Consider the following 17634-nt stretch of genomic DNA (forward strand, 5'->3'; position numbering starts at 1 on the left):
GCCTTCGCTGAGAGCCTGCTGCACAAGCAAGAGTAGAGCTACTCGTAGGTGCCTCTGTGAGGTGGATCATATCTCCCTCCTCTTAGGTTGGTAGCAGCATTCATCTCACCTCCCTCACAAGTCCCAGCACGGGGGATCTACCAGGGAGCCCGCCGTCCCCAGGGTCACTCATGAGCTGGCTGAGCGGTACCACGATGGCTCCCAAGGAAGCAACCTTGCTTCCCTGATTCTTGTCCAGATGCTCAGACCAGGCCGAGGGTGCCCCCTACCCAGCCTCAGAAACACTCGACTGTATTCATGTCCATTTCTGGACACGGCCCTGGGAGGGACCAGTAAGCCCTCCATGGGTGAATGAACAACCAAATGAATGCACTGTAGCCTTCATCTCCTTTATTCAAGTGTACTACAGACATCCCCCCCTCTCAAAACCAAGACAGTGACCCACCTCAGTAACGCAGGTGCCTTCTCCTCTGCTTATTCGGGAAGCTTCATATTTGCCTCTTTGAGCCATCCTTTACCAAGAGGGAATGGTCAGCTCCCCAAGGTGCCCACCCCACACTGCTGATGCCACAAAGGGCCCAGACAAGCCTCCTTTGGGAGAAAATTCTAGGAAGTGTGCGAAGAACTCAGGGTCGTCCACTCAAACTCGCAAAAGTATACCGCATGGACAGTCGGTCGCTATAAAAATATACACATACAAAAGGACAGCTACAAAATCATGGTGCCCGTTTTCTGAGATTTGCATTATAAAAAGTAAGGATTTCTCATTAAAGGTAAACTTTCCAGGGTTGGCGGGGGGGGGGGGGGGCAGCTTCATAATTATGATTCTATCTCTAGTCTCCCTTCATCCTTATTTTCATAGTCAGAGCACACTGAATGCAGCGAGGAGGGGAAGGGGTTAATCCTAGTTGTTCATGGGCCGAAGTGAGAAAATTGAGGTTCAAGGTTTTACAGTCATTCTGCTGTCAGTAAGAGTGTGATGAGTCAGGAGAGGAGAGAAGTATTTTAACACTGCCCTTTGGGTCTCTCTCTCTTTTTTTTTAAATGAACTATGAATCACAACACAGTCATTGAACTACAGCAGACGGGCTCGGAAATTTGCCTTGATGTGTGCTCTCTGGCAGCCACCTCACACTCAGTGGACAAAGTCGCAGGCTTCCTACAGAGTGTTCCGTTGGGTTTGGCCCACAGAGTGTCAGCAGGAAAGGCCACTGAGGGACTCCCGCCTCGGTTCTAGTTTCCCATCAGGGTGAACTTGCTCCTTGAGGACAAGACACACTCCTGGTCGCTGTGCCTCTGTGTCCGGCAAGGTCTCGGGCCCCCAGGACTCTCGGGATAGAAAGCTCGGTCTTTTGGGCAGGGCCAGCTGGTGTTACTTGGCTCCGCAAGTGTTGATGTTTTTCCCATCCACGGCGTCTTCCACCAGGGAAATGTGGTAATCGGTGGACAGTGTGAAATGAGAAATGCAGCCCACGAGGCCTCGCATGTACTGCCTGTTAGTGTGCAGAGCGATTTCCTTCATTCCGCCTGCCAGGAAGCAAGAGGGAGATGACCTGAGCCAAAGGGGAGGACGTCTCTGTAGGATGCTTGAGTGGCTACCGACCAGCACGCCCCTCGACTGACCAGACAGGTGAGGGTGCAGAACCTAGAACTTTGGACATCGCATTTAGTTTATAATTAACCTTGAAGGGACAAGTTGACTTGGGTCAGTGAGATACACAATCAGAGCCGTTAACTATCTACCTCATACATGATTTTCTGACCTAGCTGACCACTTAAAGCCACACAGTACCTGGTGAATTTGAAAAAAAAAAAAATGTTGTATAATGTCAAAAATATGTAGTATGTGATAAGAGATGATGCCATCTTAAACCAAAAGAAATACACTGATGTTGAATGCTTTCAATTAAGTTCACTTTTAGGAAATAGCATACAGACAGAGGTGTCTTTCCATGTTTATGTGTCTGCATTAGTGGGTTCTAAGCTATTTATAAAAATGCCACTCATTCTAATTCTGCAAGGGGCCAGAGAGACAGATACTCCTTCCTCCAGGAGAATTCCAGGAGCTATATTTAGCAGGTTCCTGTTCTATAAACAAGCAGGGTTTTCCTGGTGGATTGGTCCACAGCACAAAAGCATCTAAGTGTTTCCTGACCCCTCAGCCATGAGTCAGAAGTTCAGAAAATGGAAGAATGGAGTTATCTGGAGAGTTTCCTGATTTCCAAGTATTTGACTGATCAGGTGAAGTGCATGACTTTGGGAAGCCCCAGCATGACAAAGGGAAGACTAAGAAAAGGCACTGGATAGTTGAGGTTCCGCTGGAAGTCAAGGTCACTTACCCACATACAGAGCTCCGTTGATGTTGAGCTGCCTCATCATGCCAGGTGACTTGCCTGTTCTGGCCCCATAGTCATCCACGGTTATCTTTCCTGATTGGCCATCCCTGTAAAAACCACCACCAGCTTTGGAGCTTCATTTAATCATTCAATCATGTACTCATGTTAACAGAAATATATTCAAGTCCTTACTAAGCACCAGGCACTGTACTAAATGATGGAACTGTCAAAACAAAACAAACCAAGAAATCACCCAAATTCCTGAGGCAAAAAAAAAAAAAAGAAAAAATTTGCTAGTGATCACACAGTGTCACCACTCTATGGTTGAAGAACACCCAGGTGCTGTGAAATCCTACAGGAGATGGAGAGAAGGCCAGGGGAAACTTCTCAACAAAGATTCTGTCTGAGATGCGTTTTGAAGGCTGGGTGAGTCAGATGAAGGAAAAGGGTAATGCAAACAGCAAGTGGCAACCGCAAAGAGAGAAAAGACACGGGGGTTTGGACAGTCTGAGCATACATAATTCCAGAGGTGGGAATAAAATAGGAAAATGTGAAACCAGAAGCAGATGTTGAGGGGCAAAAGGAGCTTAGAATTTATTCCGAATGTGGGAAGGAACCAGAGAACTTTAAGGGGAGGAGTGGTGGGGACATGGTGACACATGGTGAGTGTGGATGTTATTCCAAGCACAGTGAGAAACCAGCGTGGCAGTCCCCATTGGCGGATCACTCTCGGGAGAACAAAGAATGGTTCAGAGGCTTCTAAAGGACCCATGTGGTGCGTGCATGAATGCTCAGGTGTGTCTGACTCTTTGTGACCCCACCGACTGTAGCCCACCAGGCTCCTCTATCCATGGGATTCTCCAGGCAAGAATACTGGAGTGGGCAGCCATTTCCTCTTCCAGGGGATCTTCCCAACCCACACCTCCTGCAGCTCCTACACTGGCAGACAGATTCTTTACCACTGCACCACCTGGGAAGCCAAAGGACCCAGAGTCACCCAAAAGTGACTCTGAGAACAATAGGATGGAGGCGCTCCTCTGTGGCAAGGACTTTGCATTTTAAGGGGGTTTCCAGAAACCAGCCACACCTCTTCTCCTCCTTCTCCTCCTTCTAAAATGAGTTCTTTCTTGTCTTTTACTGTCCTTTTTTTTTTTTTAATAGCCATCACTTCTTGTTTCTCAGGTTAACAGGAACAAGAAACTCTCTTCTCTCTCTGATGATGTGAATATCATTTTTTTTCATTCATAGTTTGTTTCCTCCAAGCTGCTTTGTTCTATGTATCTGTTCTGATATCCATGTCTGATACTGGAGATTTTTTTCAAATGCTTAGTGATCCCCGACTGCCACTGCACAGTTCAGTGCTGAGGACTGAGGGGGGACTGGAAGCCCTATGGGAGCCGCATGTGCAGGATGGCTTCTGAGACTGCATTGCGATCTGGTGCAATCAGAGGATACCTGGACTTCCTACTCTACTGTGGGGTATAGGCCTGGCTCTCAGCACTCTGGAATCTCAATGGGGGAAGATTTATAGGGCTCTTAATAGTCAACACAGAACTTTCACATAGTTTCCAGTATTAATATAGACAGAGTAGACTAGTCCAATGTTTAGCTATACTTAATGTCTCCCATTTTAAAGACCCTTATTCACTTTCTCCAGAGAATTGCCTTTCCATGGCAATTATTCTTCCATGGGTAGGGAAAGGGCAGCATGCCAGCTATATGAAGTAGAAGGAACTTGGGGTCTAACACCTTAAGTAAGATTTTTAAGCCAGTCTGTTTTCAGCCCCTTATTTACCTTCCAAAAGTTCTGGGTCCTACTCCTTTTTGGGAAGGGAGTAGGGTATAATGATAAAAATTTGTTTGCCTAAACCTCATTTATTGATAACAACTCTTCTAGCAACTAGCTTTAGAGATATTTCTAGCCTGTTCTATTATCACCCTTGAGACCATACAGCTTCCCCGTTTTGGATATGCTTTTTCAAAATCTCATACTGGAAGGATGTGATGGGCAATGCCTTGCCTGCTCTGACTGCTTTTCCCCATTACTCTAAAAATTCTGTTTCCCCCACTTTATTTCATCAGTTCTAAGAATTTTTCATTTTTAATATGTCCAAAATGAGGATATACTTTAGAATCAATGGCATCTTAGATTTGAAAAATGTAAAATGAAGAACCTAGAAGCCACCTAGTCTGAAGGATCTTGGAATTGAGCTGGAGTATGAGCAGTTTGAGGCTTCCCCAGGGGCTCAGCGGTAAAGAATCAGCCTACAATGCAGGAGACCTGGTCCAATCCCTGGGTTGGGAAGATCCTCTGGAGAAGGGAATGGCTACCTATGCCAATAAATATTCACTACAGGAAGACATCTCTTTTTAACAAGTCAGAGTTGGGGCTTCATCAAAATCACTCTCTCAAGGACTTTCAAGGTCACTTGGACAGCTGATGGGCACAGGTCTGCCTCTGTACCTGCCACATCCTTTAGAATCAAAGGCAAGCACAGTGGAAAGAACGGGGTCCAGCAAGGCTATTTCTATCACAGCCTATACATGAACTGAGTACGAAACTGACCATGGTGGCCCCATGTTTCCCAAGCTTCGCTCATGACCTCATCTACTGACCTCCCCAGAAAGTACTATGGTATATCCTCAGGGAACCTGAGCCAAAGACTGTTCAGCTCATCTCGAGACCTGCATCAGGAGCGGCAGGACTGACATTTCTTTATACAGCTGATTTAGGACCTGCTAATCAGTTTCTAAAAATATATTTTTAGGGATATATACATAGTAAAACTAATTTCAAAGGAATGATTCACCCTAAATTAATCAGAAGTGAGGTTAGTGAGCTCTGTGAGCAGGGGGAGGATGTGTAATTGGGGTAGGGTACACATGGCTTCTAAGATTCAGGTAATGTAATGTCAAAAAACAAAAAACGGTGGGGGCAATTGCCTGCATGACGAGAACAGAAGCATTCCTCAAAGTCTACCTGTCCTGAACCCTTATCTCACTAGAGATATCTAGACCTCACTAGATGACCAGACCCTCTTCCAGTTTAGCCATCATACAATTCCTTCTCCGGAAGGCCTTTGTTGAGTGAAGATTGGGAGTTCAGCCTTTCCAACCTGCAGCGTTAGTGATGGGCACAGGGGGGAGTTGGTACCGAGATGTCCTAATGAGCGGAATCAGGGATACTGGGATGCCAGGCCAGGTGGGGGAACAGGAAGTGGAACTACAGGGACTTGGAGAGCACTCCCATCAGCTCTGTCTCACGCTGTGACAGGTACTCACCGAACGGCCTTGACTCGATGCCACCGACCATCATTGAATGAGCCATTCACCATGATGGATGCCACACCACTGCCCAGGTTATAGCTGAAGGTGTCAGAGAAGAACAAGACAGAGAACAGAAGATGCACAGGCAGACGGTCATTCATAAATGATTCTCAATGAGAAAGCTCTCTGGACCTCAGAAGGTAGTTTCTTTAACACAAAACAATGCTAAAAAGACACTAAGTTCCCAAAGTAGGCCATGTTTTTTTATTTTTTAATTGTGGTAACATTTACGATCAACCTTTTTTTTTTTTCCTTGGCCATACTGTGCAGCAAAGAGGATCTTAGTTCCCCGACCAGGTATTGAACCTCTGCCCGCTGCGTTGGGAGCATGGAGCCTTAACCATCAGACCTCTATCGAAGTCCAGTCTTAATCATTTGTAAGTGGTTCAGTTCAGTAGTGTTAAGTATATTCACATTGCTGAGCAATCAATTCCAGAACTTTTTTGTCCTGTAAAATCGAAAATCTGTACCCATTAAACAACTTCCCATTTCCCCTCCCCCAGTCCATGGCAACCCAATTTTACTTTCTCTTTCTGTAAATTTGACAATCCTAGGTACCTTATAGTAGGGCCAAACAGTTTTGTCTCTTTGTAACTGGCTTTTTTCACTTACCATAATGCCCTCAAAGTTGATTTATTTTAGGCTCCATGCATGCTATTACTGTATAAGGAAAAAGAAGGACTTTATCATTTGTAATGTGTTGTACTAGGTTGAACAGTATCCCCCCAAAATTAATGAACACCCAGAATCTAAGTGAAAACTGAAAGTGTTAGTCGCTCAGTTGTGTCCGACTCTTTGCAACCCCATAGACTGTTGCCCGCCAGGCTCCTCTGTCCATGGGATTCTCCAGGTGAGAACACTAGAATGGGTTGCCATGCCCTCCTCCAGGGGATCTTCCCGACCCAGGAATTGAACCTGGGTCCAGAAACTCAGAAAGTGAACTGATTTGGAAACAAGGTCTTTGCATATGTAATTAGTTAAGAGGGTTTATATGCGGGTTATATGGGGTTGGGAGGAAGTCATACGTGATTATTGTTGTTGTTTAGTTGCTAAGTCATGTTTGACTCTTTGCGACCCCGTGGACTGTAACCTGCCAGGGTCCTATGTCCATGGGATTCTCTAAGCAAGAATACTGGAGTGGCAAGAATACTCCAGGAGAAGCTCCAGGGGAGCTTCCTGACCCAGGGATCAAACCCACATCTCCTGCGTTGCAGGCAGATTCTTGACCACTGAGCCCCCTGGGAAGCCCCATTTGGGGTTAGTGAAGCCCTAAATCCAATACGACTAGTTTCCTTATAGAAAGAGGAAATTTTGACCCAGAGACAGAGACACACAAAGAACACCACGTGAAGACAGGGGCAGAGGCTAGAATGATGACAGCGATAAGACAAGGAGCACCAAGGAGTGCCAGCGATTGCCAGGACCTAGCAGAGAGTCACAGAGCAGACTTCCTCAGAGCCCCAGGAGGAAGAGACCCTGCAAGGCCTCCGGGGCAGACTTCTCGCCTCTAGAACTGTGAGATAACACGTGTCTATTGCCACCCAATTTGCGGTAATGTGTTATGGCAGTCTTCAGAAACGAATACATGTGTTTTCACTTTTCAAAAAAACAGAACAGAACAAAACATTGCAGAGTAGGCTGAGTCCCAAAGAGTTTAAGGGAATTTGCCTAAAATCTCAAAGCCAAAGTATAGGACTTCCACTTGGGCTTTTACCTGAGCCCCTCCCCCTGCCACATTTTCTTGGATAGCAGATCCACTCCAGAGCTTTCTGTTTTCTGTTTCAGTTGCCAGATACCCTGATATGCTAAGGGGATCAGAAGACTTGCATATGTTGTTTACCAGAGAGAAATATCCCTCTTAGTCCAGTGTTCATTCAATTATTCTAATTTAATTAAATACAACAAATATTTAGTGAGTGACTATTCTAGGCTGGGCACTGAGCCAGCTGCATAGATCACCCCTTGATAATATAATAAAGCCCATGTAATCATGCTTTTGAAGGAAAATGCATTCCACCCAGACAGCTCTCTCATGTTGTAAGAGGACATGTCTCTCCTTTAGCTCATTGGCCAATAAACAGGAAATTGAGAGAAAACTCGGATTAGTCACTGAGCTCTTCTATGCACTCAAGCCAACAAAAGAGCAAGAATAGAAAGCTTTGGCTTTTCCCAGGGAAAGCACTATGAGTCCTTTCTTTAACACTGGAGTCTCAAAGAAGCCACACAGCCCATCAACATTTAACCAAGAATAGAACTCGGGTGACTTGACAAACTCTGAGACAAAGCTGTTGCTCTGACCCAGAAAAATCCACTGTTTTCTAATGAAATTTCCCACATCAAGTGTCTCCTTGTATGAAGCAGCCTGGAGGTGGAATTTTTAGATTTCATTATTTAGTGGCCAAATGCTTGTTGAAGAAATGAATGAGTATAAAGCAAGGCTGAGAGCTGGTTGGCAGAAACACAGCTGAATTACTATGTGGGCTTTTATGAGAGGCAGCATAGGGTGATAGAAAGAACTTGCTGCTGCTGCTGCTGCTAAGTCGCTTCAGTCGTGTCCGACTCTGTGCAACCCCATAGCCGGCAGCCCACCAAGCTCCCCCGTCCCTGGGATTCTCCAGGCAAGAACACTGGAGTGGGTTGCCATTTCCTTCTCCAATGCGTGAAAGTGAAGTCGCTCAGTTGTGTCTGACCCTCAGCGACCCCATGGACTGCAGCCTTCCAGGCTCCTCCATCCATGGGATTTTCCAAGCAAGAGTACTGGAGTGGGGTGCCACTGCCTTCTCCGAGAAAGAACCTAGACACTTGGATTAGAGGAATCTACCTAGATTCCCAGCCTTGCCAATTCCTAGCTCTGTGATCTTGGGCAATTTGCTCCATTTGTCTGAGCCTCAATTTTCTCATCTGTGAAATGGGTTAATAATACCTACCCTGAAGGATCTTAGGGAAGTTTCAGTAAGATAATATATATAAAGAGCATAGCACATAGTAGGAGACAAGCAAATAACCCCATGCCTGTGTGCATGCTAAGTCACTTCAGTCATCTCTGACTCTGTGTGACCCTGTGGACTGCAGCCCACCAGGTTCTTCTGTCCATGGGATTCTCCAGGCAAGAATACTGGAGTGGGTTGCCATGCTCTTCCCCAGGGGATCTTCCTGACCCAGGCCTTGAACCTGCATCTTTTATGCTTTCTGCATTGGCAGGCAAGTTCTTTGCCACTAGCACCATGTGGGAATACATGCAGTGCTTAATGCAGCTCGGATCGAGCATTGACAGCACACCTAGAGGAACTAGCAATAGGAGAAAACTGCCGCCCAGAGTCAAGCCTGTCAAGCCTCTCCTGGAAGAGTAGTCATGTGTGAAAGTGAACCAACAGGCTGCGAATATGTAACCAAAACACCCAGGAACACCCAGGTCTCAGAACAAGGTGACTTAGGTAGAACTGCAGCAGCACTAGACTGGAATGGGATTGTAACCCAGTGAATGGAAACGTTTTCAGTTGTGTTTGGACAAAGGATGGGTTTTCTTCTTCTATTCTCCAGCCCGGTAACATGCCTGTTCATCCAGATTGTACTCAAGGAGCAAACACGGAACCCAGCAGGCAGGAATCCAGCCACCGCTGCAGGTCAGGGAGCGGCCCAGTTGGCTCCTTGACGGCCTGACGGCCTGACTCTCCAACCCCACCGACTCCCTCTTCGTTCTCGAATAACCTCCTGCTTGCCCAGACACCTGATATACATCCCCCTGGAATTTCTCTTTCTTTTAAATAATAATAAATGGCCAAGAACAGTGATTGCCTTTGTTGGGAGAGGGCATGAGGGAGCCTTCCTGGGTGTAGGAAATGTTCTGTTTTATTCCGAGTGGTGGTCACACAAGTGTTTGTATGTTAAAAAATGTATTGAGCTGTACACCTAATATTTGTACACTTTATGTAAATTTTACCTTAATTTAAAAAAATTTGAAGTATAGTTGAATTAAAATGTTTTGTTAATTTCTGTGCTGTGTGTAGTCGCTCAGTCACGTCCAACTCTGTGACCCCATGGACTGTAGCCCGCCAGGCCCCTCTGTCCATGGGATTCTCCAAGGCAAGAATACTGGAGTGGGTTCCCATGTCCTCCTCCACGGGATCTTCCCAACCCAGGGATCAAACTCACGTCTCCCGCACTGCAGGTGGATTCTCTATGGTCTGAGCCACCAAGAAAGCCCGAGAATACTAGAGTGGGTAGCCTGTCCCTTCTCCAGGAGGAGAACCAGGAATAGAACCAGGGTCTCTTGCGTTGCAGGCACATACTTTACCAGCTGCTGCTGCTAAGTCGCTTCACCAGCTAGTGCACAGCAAACTGATTCACATAATATTATATGTATATTTGTCTGATTTCAGATTCTTTTCCATTATAGGTTATTACAAGATATTGAATATAGTTCCTGTACTGTAAAATAGGACTTTGTTGTTTATTTATTTTATATATAGTATGTCTCTGTTAATTCCAAACTCCAAATTTATCCCTCCTACCCCCTTCCTTTGGTAACCGTAAGTTTGTTTTCTATGTCTGTGAGTCTGTTTCTGTTTTGTAGATAAATTCATCTGCCTCGTTTTTCTTTTAGATTCCATATATGAATGACAGCATACGACATTTGTCTTTCTCTGACTTACTTCACTTAGTTAAATATCAATTTAAAAAAAAAAGGTAAAAATATGTGAATGAATGAATAAATGAATAAATGCATGTCTGCTTTCTCTCCCATGTCCCGCGTACCTGGTGATCATGAATCAGTTATCTTGAACCCAGTTTACCTACTCAACCTGGTGCACACGAAAGGCCAGGAGTCTGAGCACAAAGGTGTGCTACCAGGAAACGCCAGCAGGTGAGGTCTCTTGGAAGCCACTTGACTGCCTCCACGTGGTGGCACTTATAATTGGTCGTGCCTCCTTTAAAGCATAGCACAGGGTACTTTGCTAATGTCAGACTGCTTCCCTTTCTCTGCTGCATGAAAATGTTATCAAAGTCACATGGAAAATTAGTGGGTAATATCCCCAGTAAAGTGATATTTACACACCTAGTTTTATGCCCTATACATAACCATAAAACAAAACAAAACAAACAACAAAAACCACACTCTCAATTGAGTACTCTGATTCCCTTTCTTTAATTTGCACCCAAACCTTTTCTTTATTCTCTGGCAGAAGCACTTTGAGCACTAAATTAGCAAAAAGGACAAGCATTTAGGTGAAGAATGTTGAGATTATACCGTATTATCTTAGATTTCCTGTTGTTTGCTTTGAAATTGGATCAAACACTAAAACCTCAAAAATGGTTGGTTCACCTACGCAATCAACAGGTTCACTCTCTAGGCTCCACTGATGTAAGCTGCATGGCAGCAAGGCCTTAGTCAAAATAATAACAACAATAATAACAATAGTAACAATAACAATAGCTAAATTTTATATAGTATATTGTGCCAGTTCCCTTACATATGTTCATGATATGAGTTTTTTGAACAGAGTAAACACTTACCAAGGATAATCATTATCACTCACTAATAAGGAGACATGCTGGGCCTTTATGTGAATTAACTCACTGGGTCCTCATGATTAACCCTTTCCTTTTCAGAGGTCAGATAACCTGCAGGTGATCACGTGGCCGTGGGAATCAGGCATGTCTGACTCTGAAGCCCTGGTTTCTGACCATTCCAGACTCGGTTTCTCAGGGTGTGGCTCCTGGTATCTTCCAATCAGATTCTGGCACTCAGCAGGACCTCCTCCACCAGGTGCGTTTCCAGGTGTGGGCCCAGGAATCCAGTAACCTTGGATAGGAGCCCTGCAGCTGACTCTGTGCAGGCTGACAATCTTAAACCACTGGCCACTCTCTGATACCTCTCCGCCCAGCCTCCCCCAGGGCTTCCGTACTTCTGAGCCGGGTGAATGATGTGGGGAGAATAGCTGCCCAGAGGAAGGAAATGCAGCGAGGCAGCCACGCCAGGTTCCAGGCCCAGGGATGAGCACAGATGTCTGCTCTGGGGTGTGGGGGCTGAGCGGGGGAGGGTGCCCTTTACTCAAAACTTGGCCAGAACTCCAGGCTTAAAAGAGAAATGTGGGACCAATTTCCAGAAACCCAAAAGAGTTGGTAACCAAAGAAACACATCGGGATGGAGTGGAGTTGTAAGAAGGGTGCCCAGAGGGCATGGGGGTCTGGCCCGGGCAGGGTGTGAGAACCAGTGGGAGCTGCAGGGCGGCCGGGAGGAGACTGAGTTTCCCCGTCCAGCTAAGTTTTCGCTGGCGGTTTAGGGGGGAAGTCGGGCCTCCCACCCACGGCTGAGCTACTGTTTCAGTTCCCTTTTCTGGGCACAATCAAGTACTTGAGGCCTTGGCGAGGTTAACCACAGGAAAACCACAAGAAAATGGCTTTGCAGCAGCCAGCCTAAAACTGGGGTGTGAAGAGCTCAGCATTTGACCTTGGGGCCGCGGGGAGGGGGCGGAGGTGGTGCGAACTGCTCTCGGGCAGTCTCCAGCTTTCAACCACACTCTGCTCCCCAAAGTCCTCAACAACCATAGGGTCACATGACTGAGCATGCTCAGCTATGTAGGGGCAAGCATTGGACAAGCGACATTTCCTTTCAAAATGTCCTTTATTCCAATTGCCAAGACTTCTATTCTTGTACCCTGGCTCTCTGCAATCCCAGCGCAGGACCCACTGAAGCCCCAGAACTCAGCCTTCTTCTCTGTAGTTCCTTATCTCACCTTTACCTATTTCAACTCCAGTTAATTCCGTATTATTTAGTGAACACTTGTGCAGGTCACCAGGTAGGGGATTAGAAAAGGAAAAGTCAGAGAAATTCCTTCCCCCATGGAGCAGATGGTCTAGAGAGTGAGCAGGGGTTTCAAACCGCAGCAGGCATCAGAATAACAGATTGCTGGGTCTCATCCCTAAAGTTTTTCTGGTTCAATAGTTCATGGGTGTAGCCTAAAAATTTGTATATTTTTAACACGCTCCCAGATGATGCTGATGCTGCTGGTCCAGGGACCACACTTTGAGAAGCACAGTTCCAAACAAGATATTTCTACCCTCAAGTAAGGCTGTGTCATCACCATCTCTAGAGAACTCTTTCATATTATACAGCTGGCCCCTGCCCCTTGGGAATCTGGCTCCCACCCAGCTGTCACCCCGCTTCTGGCGGTGAGATCTTGTCCTGGTAATTCTTTAGCTACTTTATAGCTTGTCGTTGTTGTTCTTTAGCTGCTAAGTCATGTCCGACGCTGCTGTGACCCCTTGGACTGTAGCCCTCCAGGCTCCTCTGTCCATGGGATTTCCCAAGCAAGAATACTGGAGTGGGTTGCTATTGCCTTCTCCAGGGGATCTTCCCCAGTGACAAATCTGAGAACAGTCTAAACTCATGTAGAACTTCTGGAACTGTCTTATCCATTATCACTTGAGAAGCACTTATAAAAATGCAAATGTGGAGTTGCTCTATTGAGATATGAGTTTGTGCTTTGTTCTTTGCAGTGGGAGATTGGAAAGCAGGGCTTCTCCTTCCCAAGGCTCCACAGGGATTAGGGAGCTGAGTCAGAATATAAAGCCAGGTCTCTCAGCTAAATCTTCAGATCTTCCTGAGCTGGTGAGCACTGGGCCAAATACTCATGTCCATGCTTGGCAGGATCAAAGTCCTCCTTCTACTTCCTCATGTGTCAGTGGGGAGTAGATGGCAATAACATTCTAGTACAGGAGCCACAAAATTGTTCCCTAAGTTCAGTTCAGCTCAGTCACTCAGTCGTGTCCACTCTTTGCAGCCAAATAATAAGTATTTTAGGCTTTGCCGTACAGTTCCTTTTGAAACTACTCAAGTGTATCACTGTCGCATGAAAGCAGTCGTTGACAATGCATAAATAAATGAGGGTGGCAGTATTCCAATAAAATTTCATTTACAAAAATGGGTGGGTATGTGTGACTAGTTGTGTCCAACTCTTTGCGACCCTATGGACTACTGCCTGCCAGACTCCTCTGTCCATGGGATTCTCCAGGTGAGAATATTAGAGTGGGTTGCCATGCCTTCCTCTAGGGGTTCTTCCCAACACCGGGATCAAACCCGCAGCACCTGTGGCTCCTGCACTGGCAGGTGGATTCTTTACCATTGAGCCATATAAATGGGTAGGGGGCCAGATATGGCCACCAGGCTGTAGTTGACCAACTGCTGCTCTAGAGATGGGTACTAGAAAGACCAGGAGCCTTACATTAACCTGGAGCTTCAGGCAACAGTTAATTCTGGCTGACTGGGTTCTGGCTCCTCTGCAACCTCTGTTTGGCATGATCTGCACTGGCTGAGAAAAATCACAAGACTGTGCTGTCGGCAGCCAGTGTGAGGGTTACCTGAACACCAGGGCTCCATCCCGAAGGCCCAAGGAAATGAAGTCACTGTTGGGTCTCATGGGGCTGTCTCCCCTCCACAGCAACAGGCCATCTTTGGCAGTTGTCTTAAACCGCATGAACGCGTTTGATCTTGATCCTGACACCCTGGAGGAAAGACACAAATCATTACACCAAATCAACCAGTCTCCACCAACATCCATTTCTGAGTAATCCTGGTTTTGTCTGCCAGTTATAAAGATGGTCTAATGTTTCTGACACAATCAGGAGATTAGAAAAGGTATCACCACGACGAGCCCTGCCATGGGTCTGAAAGTCTGAACTCCTCATTCCACGACATGGAGTCTGTATCTCTTCCCAAGTGTGGTGAGACACCACAGAGAGCATCTGATGAGTGACAGATACGCCAGACCCCAGCCAATGCCACAGTCCCCGCCTGTATCCCCAGCACACACCTCAGTCTTCCCTCCTTCCTGTCTTACCACTCACGAGCCCTTGGGAAAGTGCCCCCCATTCCTCCAAAGGAAGCGGTTTACTTAATTACCAAGAGATTCAAATGCTCAGGGCTATGATTGTGGCTGTGGAGGGCCATCTGTGGAGGTGATGTCCTTGAACGCAGGTAAGGAGTGACTGGACAGGGGACAGGGCGTCAGACAAGGAAGGTGCCTCGATGGGATAATGGTCTTGAGAGGTGTTGGGGCAGAGGCAGGGCGGAGTGGAACAGGAAGCTGGGAGGAAGGAAGCGCTGCTCAGGAAGGTCAGGTCCCAGTCCTGCAGACTTGGCTGGGAATAAGATCGCTGCTTATCGGTTCCTATCAATGTTGGGATATTCTCATTGATTCTTGGGAATAGACTAGCTCAGAGGTCCAGTTTCACTAAGAAGTGGCCAGTGTTTCATCCGATGAAGGGAGAAAAGCAACCATGAGGTCCTTAAATAAAAGACGAAGTAAGAATAAATGCAATTTAATGTTGTTCTTCATAGTGTAAGATGGCTCTACTGGAAAAGTCCTGACCGTTTTCCTGTCACGTGTCTGTCTAACGAACGTGGCCTGCAGCTGTAGAGTGCATTCAGTAGTGACAAGTGGAGGAGGCTTTTGGCTAAGGCTTCCCAGAGCCTGGGATAGACAGGAAGAGGTCAAGTGTGCTCTCCCCAGACACGGTCTCAGAGTGGTGAGTGAGGCGCAGGGTCCATGACACTGACAACTTCGCCACCAGACCAGGTGCGGAGCAATCCTGCTGCGGGTTATTCCCTAGAGATCTGCTTTTCCCAGTCTTGTGTTCAAGGTTCCTTCCTTCCCTCACTTGCCTTGGATACACTGATTGGTACAAGTCAATCACACGGTTCCATTTCTTTTGCAGTGATTGGTTTAGGGGTAGGTCTGTGACCTACTGTTGTCCAATCAGATAAAGGAAATTTATCAGGAGGATTCTAGGAGAGTCTCTTCATTTCAAAGAGAGTCACATGAAAAAAAGGGCTTTTTTTTTTTTTTTTTACTGCACTGGATATTGCCATGATTTGTAACTCTTTAATGAGTATCTTAGGAACAGCTGTCTTATTACCATAAAGGGTATGATTGTTGCAAAATATGCTGAGGATAACAAGGCAGGAAAATGAGTCATTGATAATACAATTGATTCTCTGAATTAATCAACCCAGGATCCAGACTAAGTCTAGACAGTCTGTTATATGAAATAATATTTACCGTTCATGTTTAAGACATTTTGAGCTGAGTTTTCTGTTGTGTGTGTGTGTGCGCTCAGTTGCTTCAGTCATGTCTGACTCCTTGTGACCCTGCAAACTGTATAGCCAACCAGGCTCCTCTGTCCCGGGAATTCTCCAGGCAAGAATACTGGAGTGGGTTGCCATGCCCCTCTCCAGGGGATCTTCCAGACCCAGGGATCAAATTTGGGTCTCTTGTGACTCCTGTATTGACAGGTGGATTCTTTACCACTTGTGTTTCCTGGGAACCCTGAGTTTTCTGTTACTTGCAGCCAAAAGCATCTAACGGAAACAGACTCTGAACCTGACTTCTATCTGCAGCTTTACACACCTGCACACATAGATGCAATCTATATATATATGCACACAGGTGTTATTGAGCTTTCTGCTTTGGAGCTTTGAACCTTCTACTTGAGCCAAACCCTTCTACTCCCCCAGACAACCTGGCGCCCTTCACTAAGCATCACCCTCCTGGTTTCTGGGGACTGAACACCCCTCCATCTCTTGGGTGTAAGGACTTGAAGAAGGAAGAGGGTTTCTTTGCTGGGACTCCATTTTGCCTAAGGCCCACACAAGACAACTTCAATAAACACAACATGGGATTAGAGAAACAAAGCCGGGTCGTCTGGTTTGTGTTCAGAAACACCAGGGACATCCAATGCCCCAGGAAAATGTCTCTTAACCCTCTTTGTTCCTTGAAAAACCACCAAATTCCACCCTAAGAATTGTGTGCCTTTGGCTTAAAGAGTTGCCTTAGTCTGTGACGAGGCAATCAACCTGAGACAATGGAAAATATCCAGATTGGTGCTGGCAGAGGAGTGGGGAGTGGTGCTCTCTAAACTACAAAGAGTAGAGGTGAAGGAAAAGAAAGAGAAAAGGGCAAACTGAAAGCACCAAAGCCGAGCTTACTAGATTCACCAGAGCCAGTCTTCCCCACGGGGAATAGCCTAATTAGGCGCTTCCAAACCAGGAGCTTTATAAGAACTGTGGTGTTGGAGAAGACTCTTGAGAGTCCCTTGGACTGCAAAGAGATCCAACGTCCATCTCAAAGGAAATCAGTCCTGAATATTCATTGAAAGGACTGACGCTGAAGCTGAAACTCCAATACTTTGGCCACCTGATGCAAAGAACTGACTCATTTGAAAAGACCCTGATACTGGGAAAGATTGAAGGCGGGAAGAAAAGGGGATGACAGAGAATGAGATGGTTGGATGGCATCACTGACTCAATGGACATGAGTCTGAGTAAATTCCAGGAGTTGGTGATGGACAGGGAGGCCTGGAGTGCTGAAGTACATGGGGTCACAAACAGTCGGACACGACTGAGTGACTGAACTGAACTGAACTGAACTGAAACCAGGAGCTTGGACTCTGGAGCAGGGCTGGACTCTCAGTCAACAGCAATTAAAAGTCCCAGCTGTGACGTGGGCATCTCTTTAGTGATGCTCTTGTATCCACCTGAAGAGAGCCAAGAAGCCCCCCACCACCAAATAGGAAAGAGCCTGAAGAGGACAGTGGACCTCACTGATGATGATTCAAAGTAGGACACGGACTTGGAGCTCTCTGCTTGGTTGGAGCTGTGCCAGAACCCTTCCACAGCTGGCTCTAGGCAGACCATGGCCACAAAGTAGCACGAAGTTGACTCCCCTGCCGGAAATTGCACGCATGTAACCCTGGCTTCAGGAACGTTGAGTTCTCACTGCTCCTCAAAGCCTGAGTATCAGAAATCCCAGGGCTGACCATTGTCCCTCTCTCCAGGCCCTTTGACCAGAAAGGGTCTGGGTTGTTGGTCATGAGGTTGGTTCAAAGGCTACATTTTTGTAGGGGTTTTTTTTGTATGTGTTGTTTTGTTCTAGTTTCTATGTTTATTTTGTATGTTTTCTTCCCCCTGGGA

General features: G+C 46.4%; 1 protein-coding gene and 1 long non-coding RNA gene across 3 annotated transcripts in view; one reads left to right on the forward strand and one right to left on the reverse strand.

The window, feature by feature from the left end:
• Positions 1 to 375: 375 nt before the first annotated feature.
• EGFLAM (EGF like, fibronectin type III and laminin G domains) overlaps positions 376 to 17634 on the reverse strand; it is a 189542-nt gene continuing 172283 nt past the window's right edge. Inside the window, exons 20-23 of the mRNA XM_069555987.1 lie at positions 14025 to 14168; positions 5619 to 5702; positions 2340 to 2443; positions 376 to 1527 (exon numbers count right to left, since the gene is read on the reverse strand). Coding sequence (XP_069412088.1) covers positions 1373 to 1527; positions 2340 to 2443; positions 5619 to 5702; positions 14025 to 14168 — 487 coding nt within the window. The 3' untranslated portion in view covers positions 376 to 1372. The remainder of the gene's footprint in view (positions 1528 to 2339; positions 2444 to 5618; positions 5703 to 14024; positions 14169 to 17634) is intronic.
• On the forward strand, positions 1427 to 9656 carry LOC138421667 (uncharacterized). 2 transcript variants are annotated; one of them, XR_011249580.1, is made up of 4 exons: positions 1427 to 1630; positions 5611 to 5803; positions 5934 to 6040; positions 9204 to 9656. It is a non-coding gene; the product is annotated as an uncharacterized lncRNA (long non-coding RNA). The 2 variants fall into 2 exon arrangements; XR_011249579.1 differs by lacking the exon at positions 5934 to 6040.

The sequence above is a fragment of the Ovis canadensis genome, chromosome 16 (genome assembly GCF_042477335.2).
Source record: "Ovis canadensis isolate MfBH-ARS-UI-01 breed Bighorn chromosome 16, ARS-UI_OviCan_v2, whole genome shotgun sequence".
NCBI classification, from domain to species: Eukaryota; Metazoa; Chordata; class Mammalia; order Artiodactyla; family Bovidae; genus Ovis; species Ovis canadensis.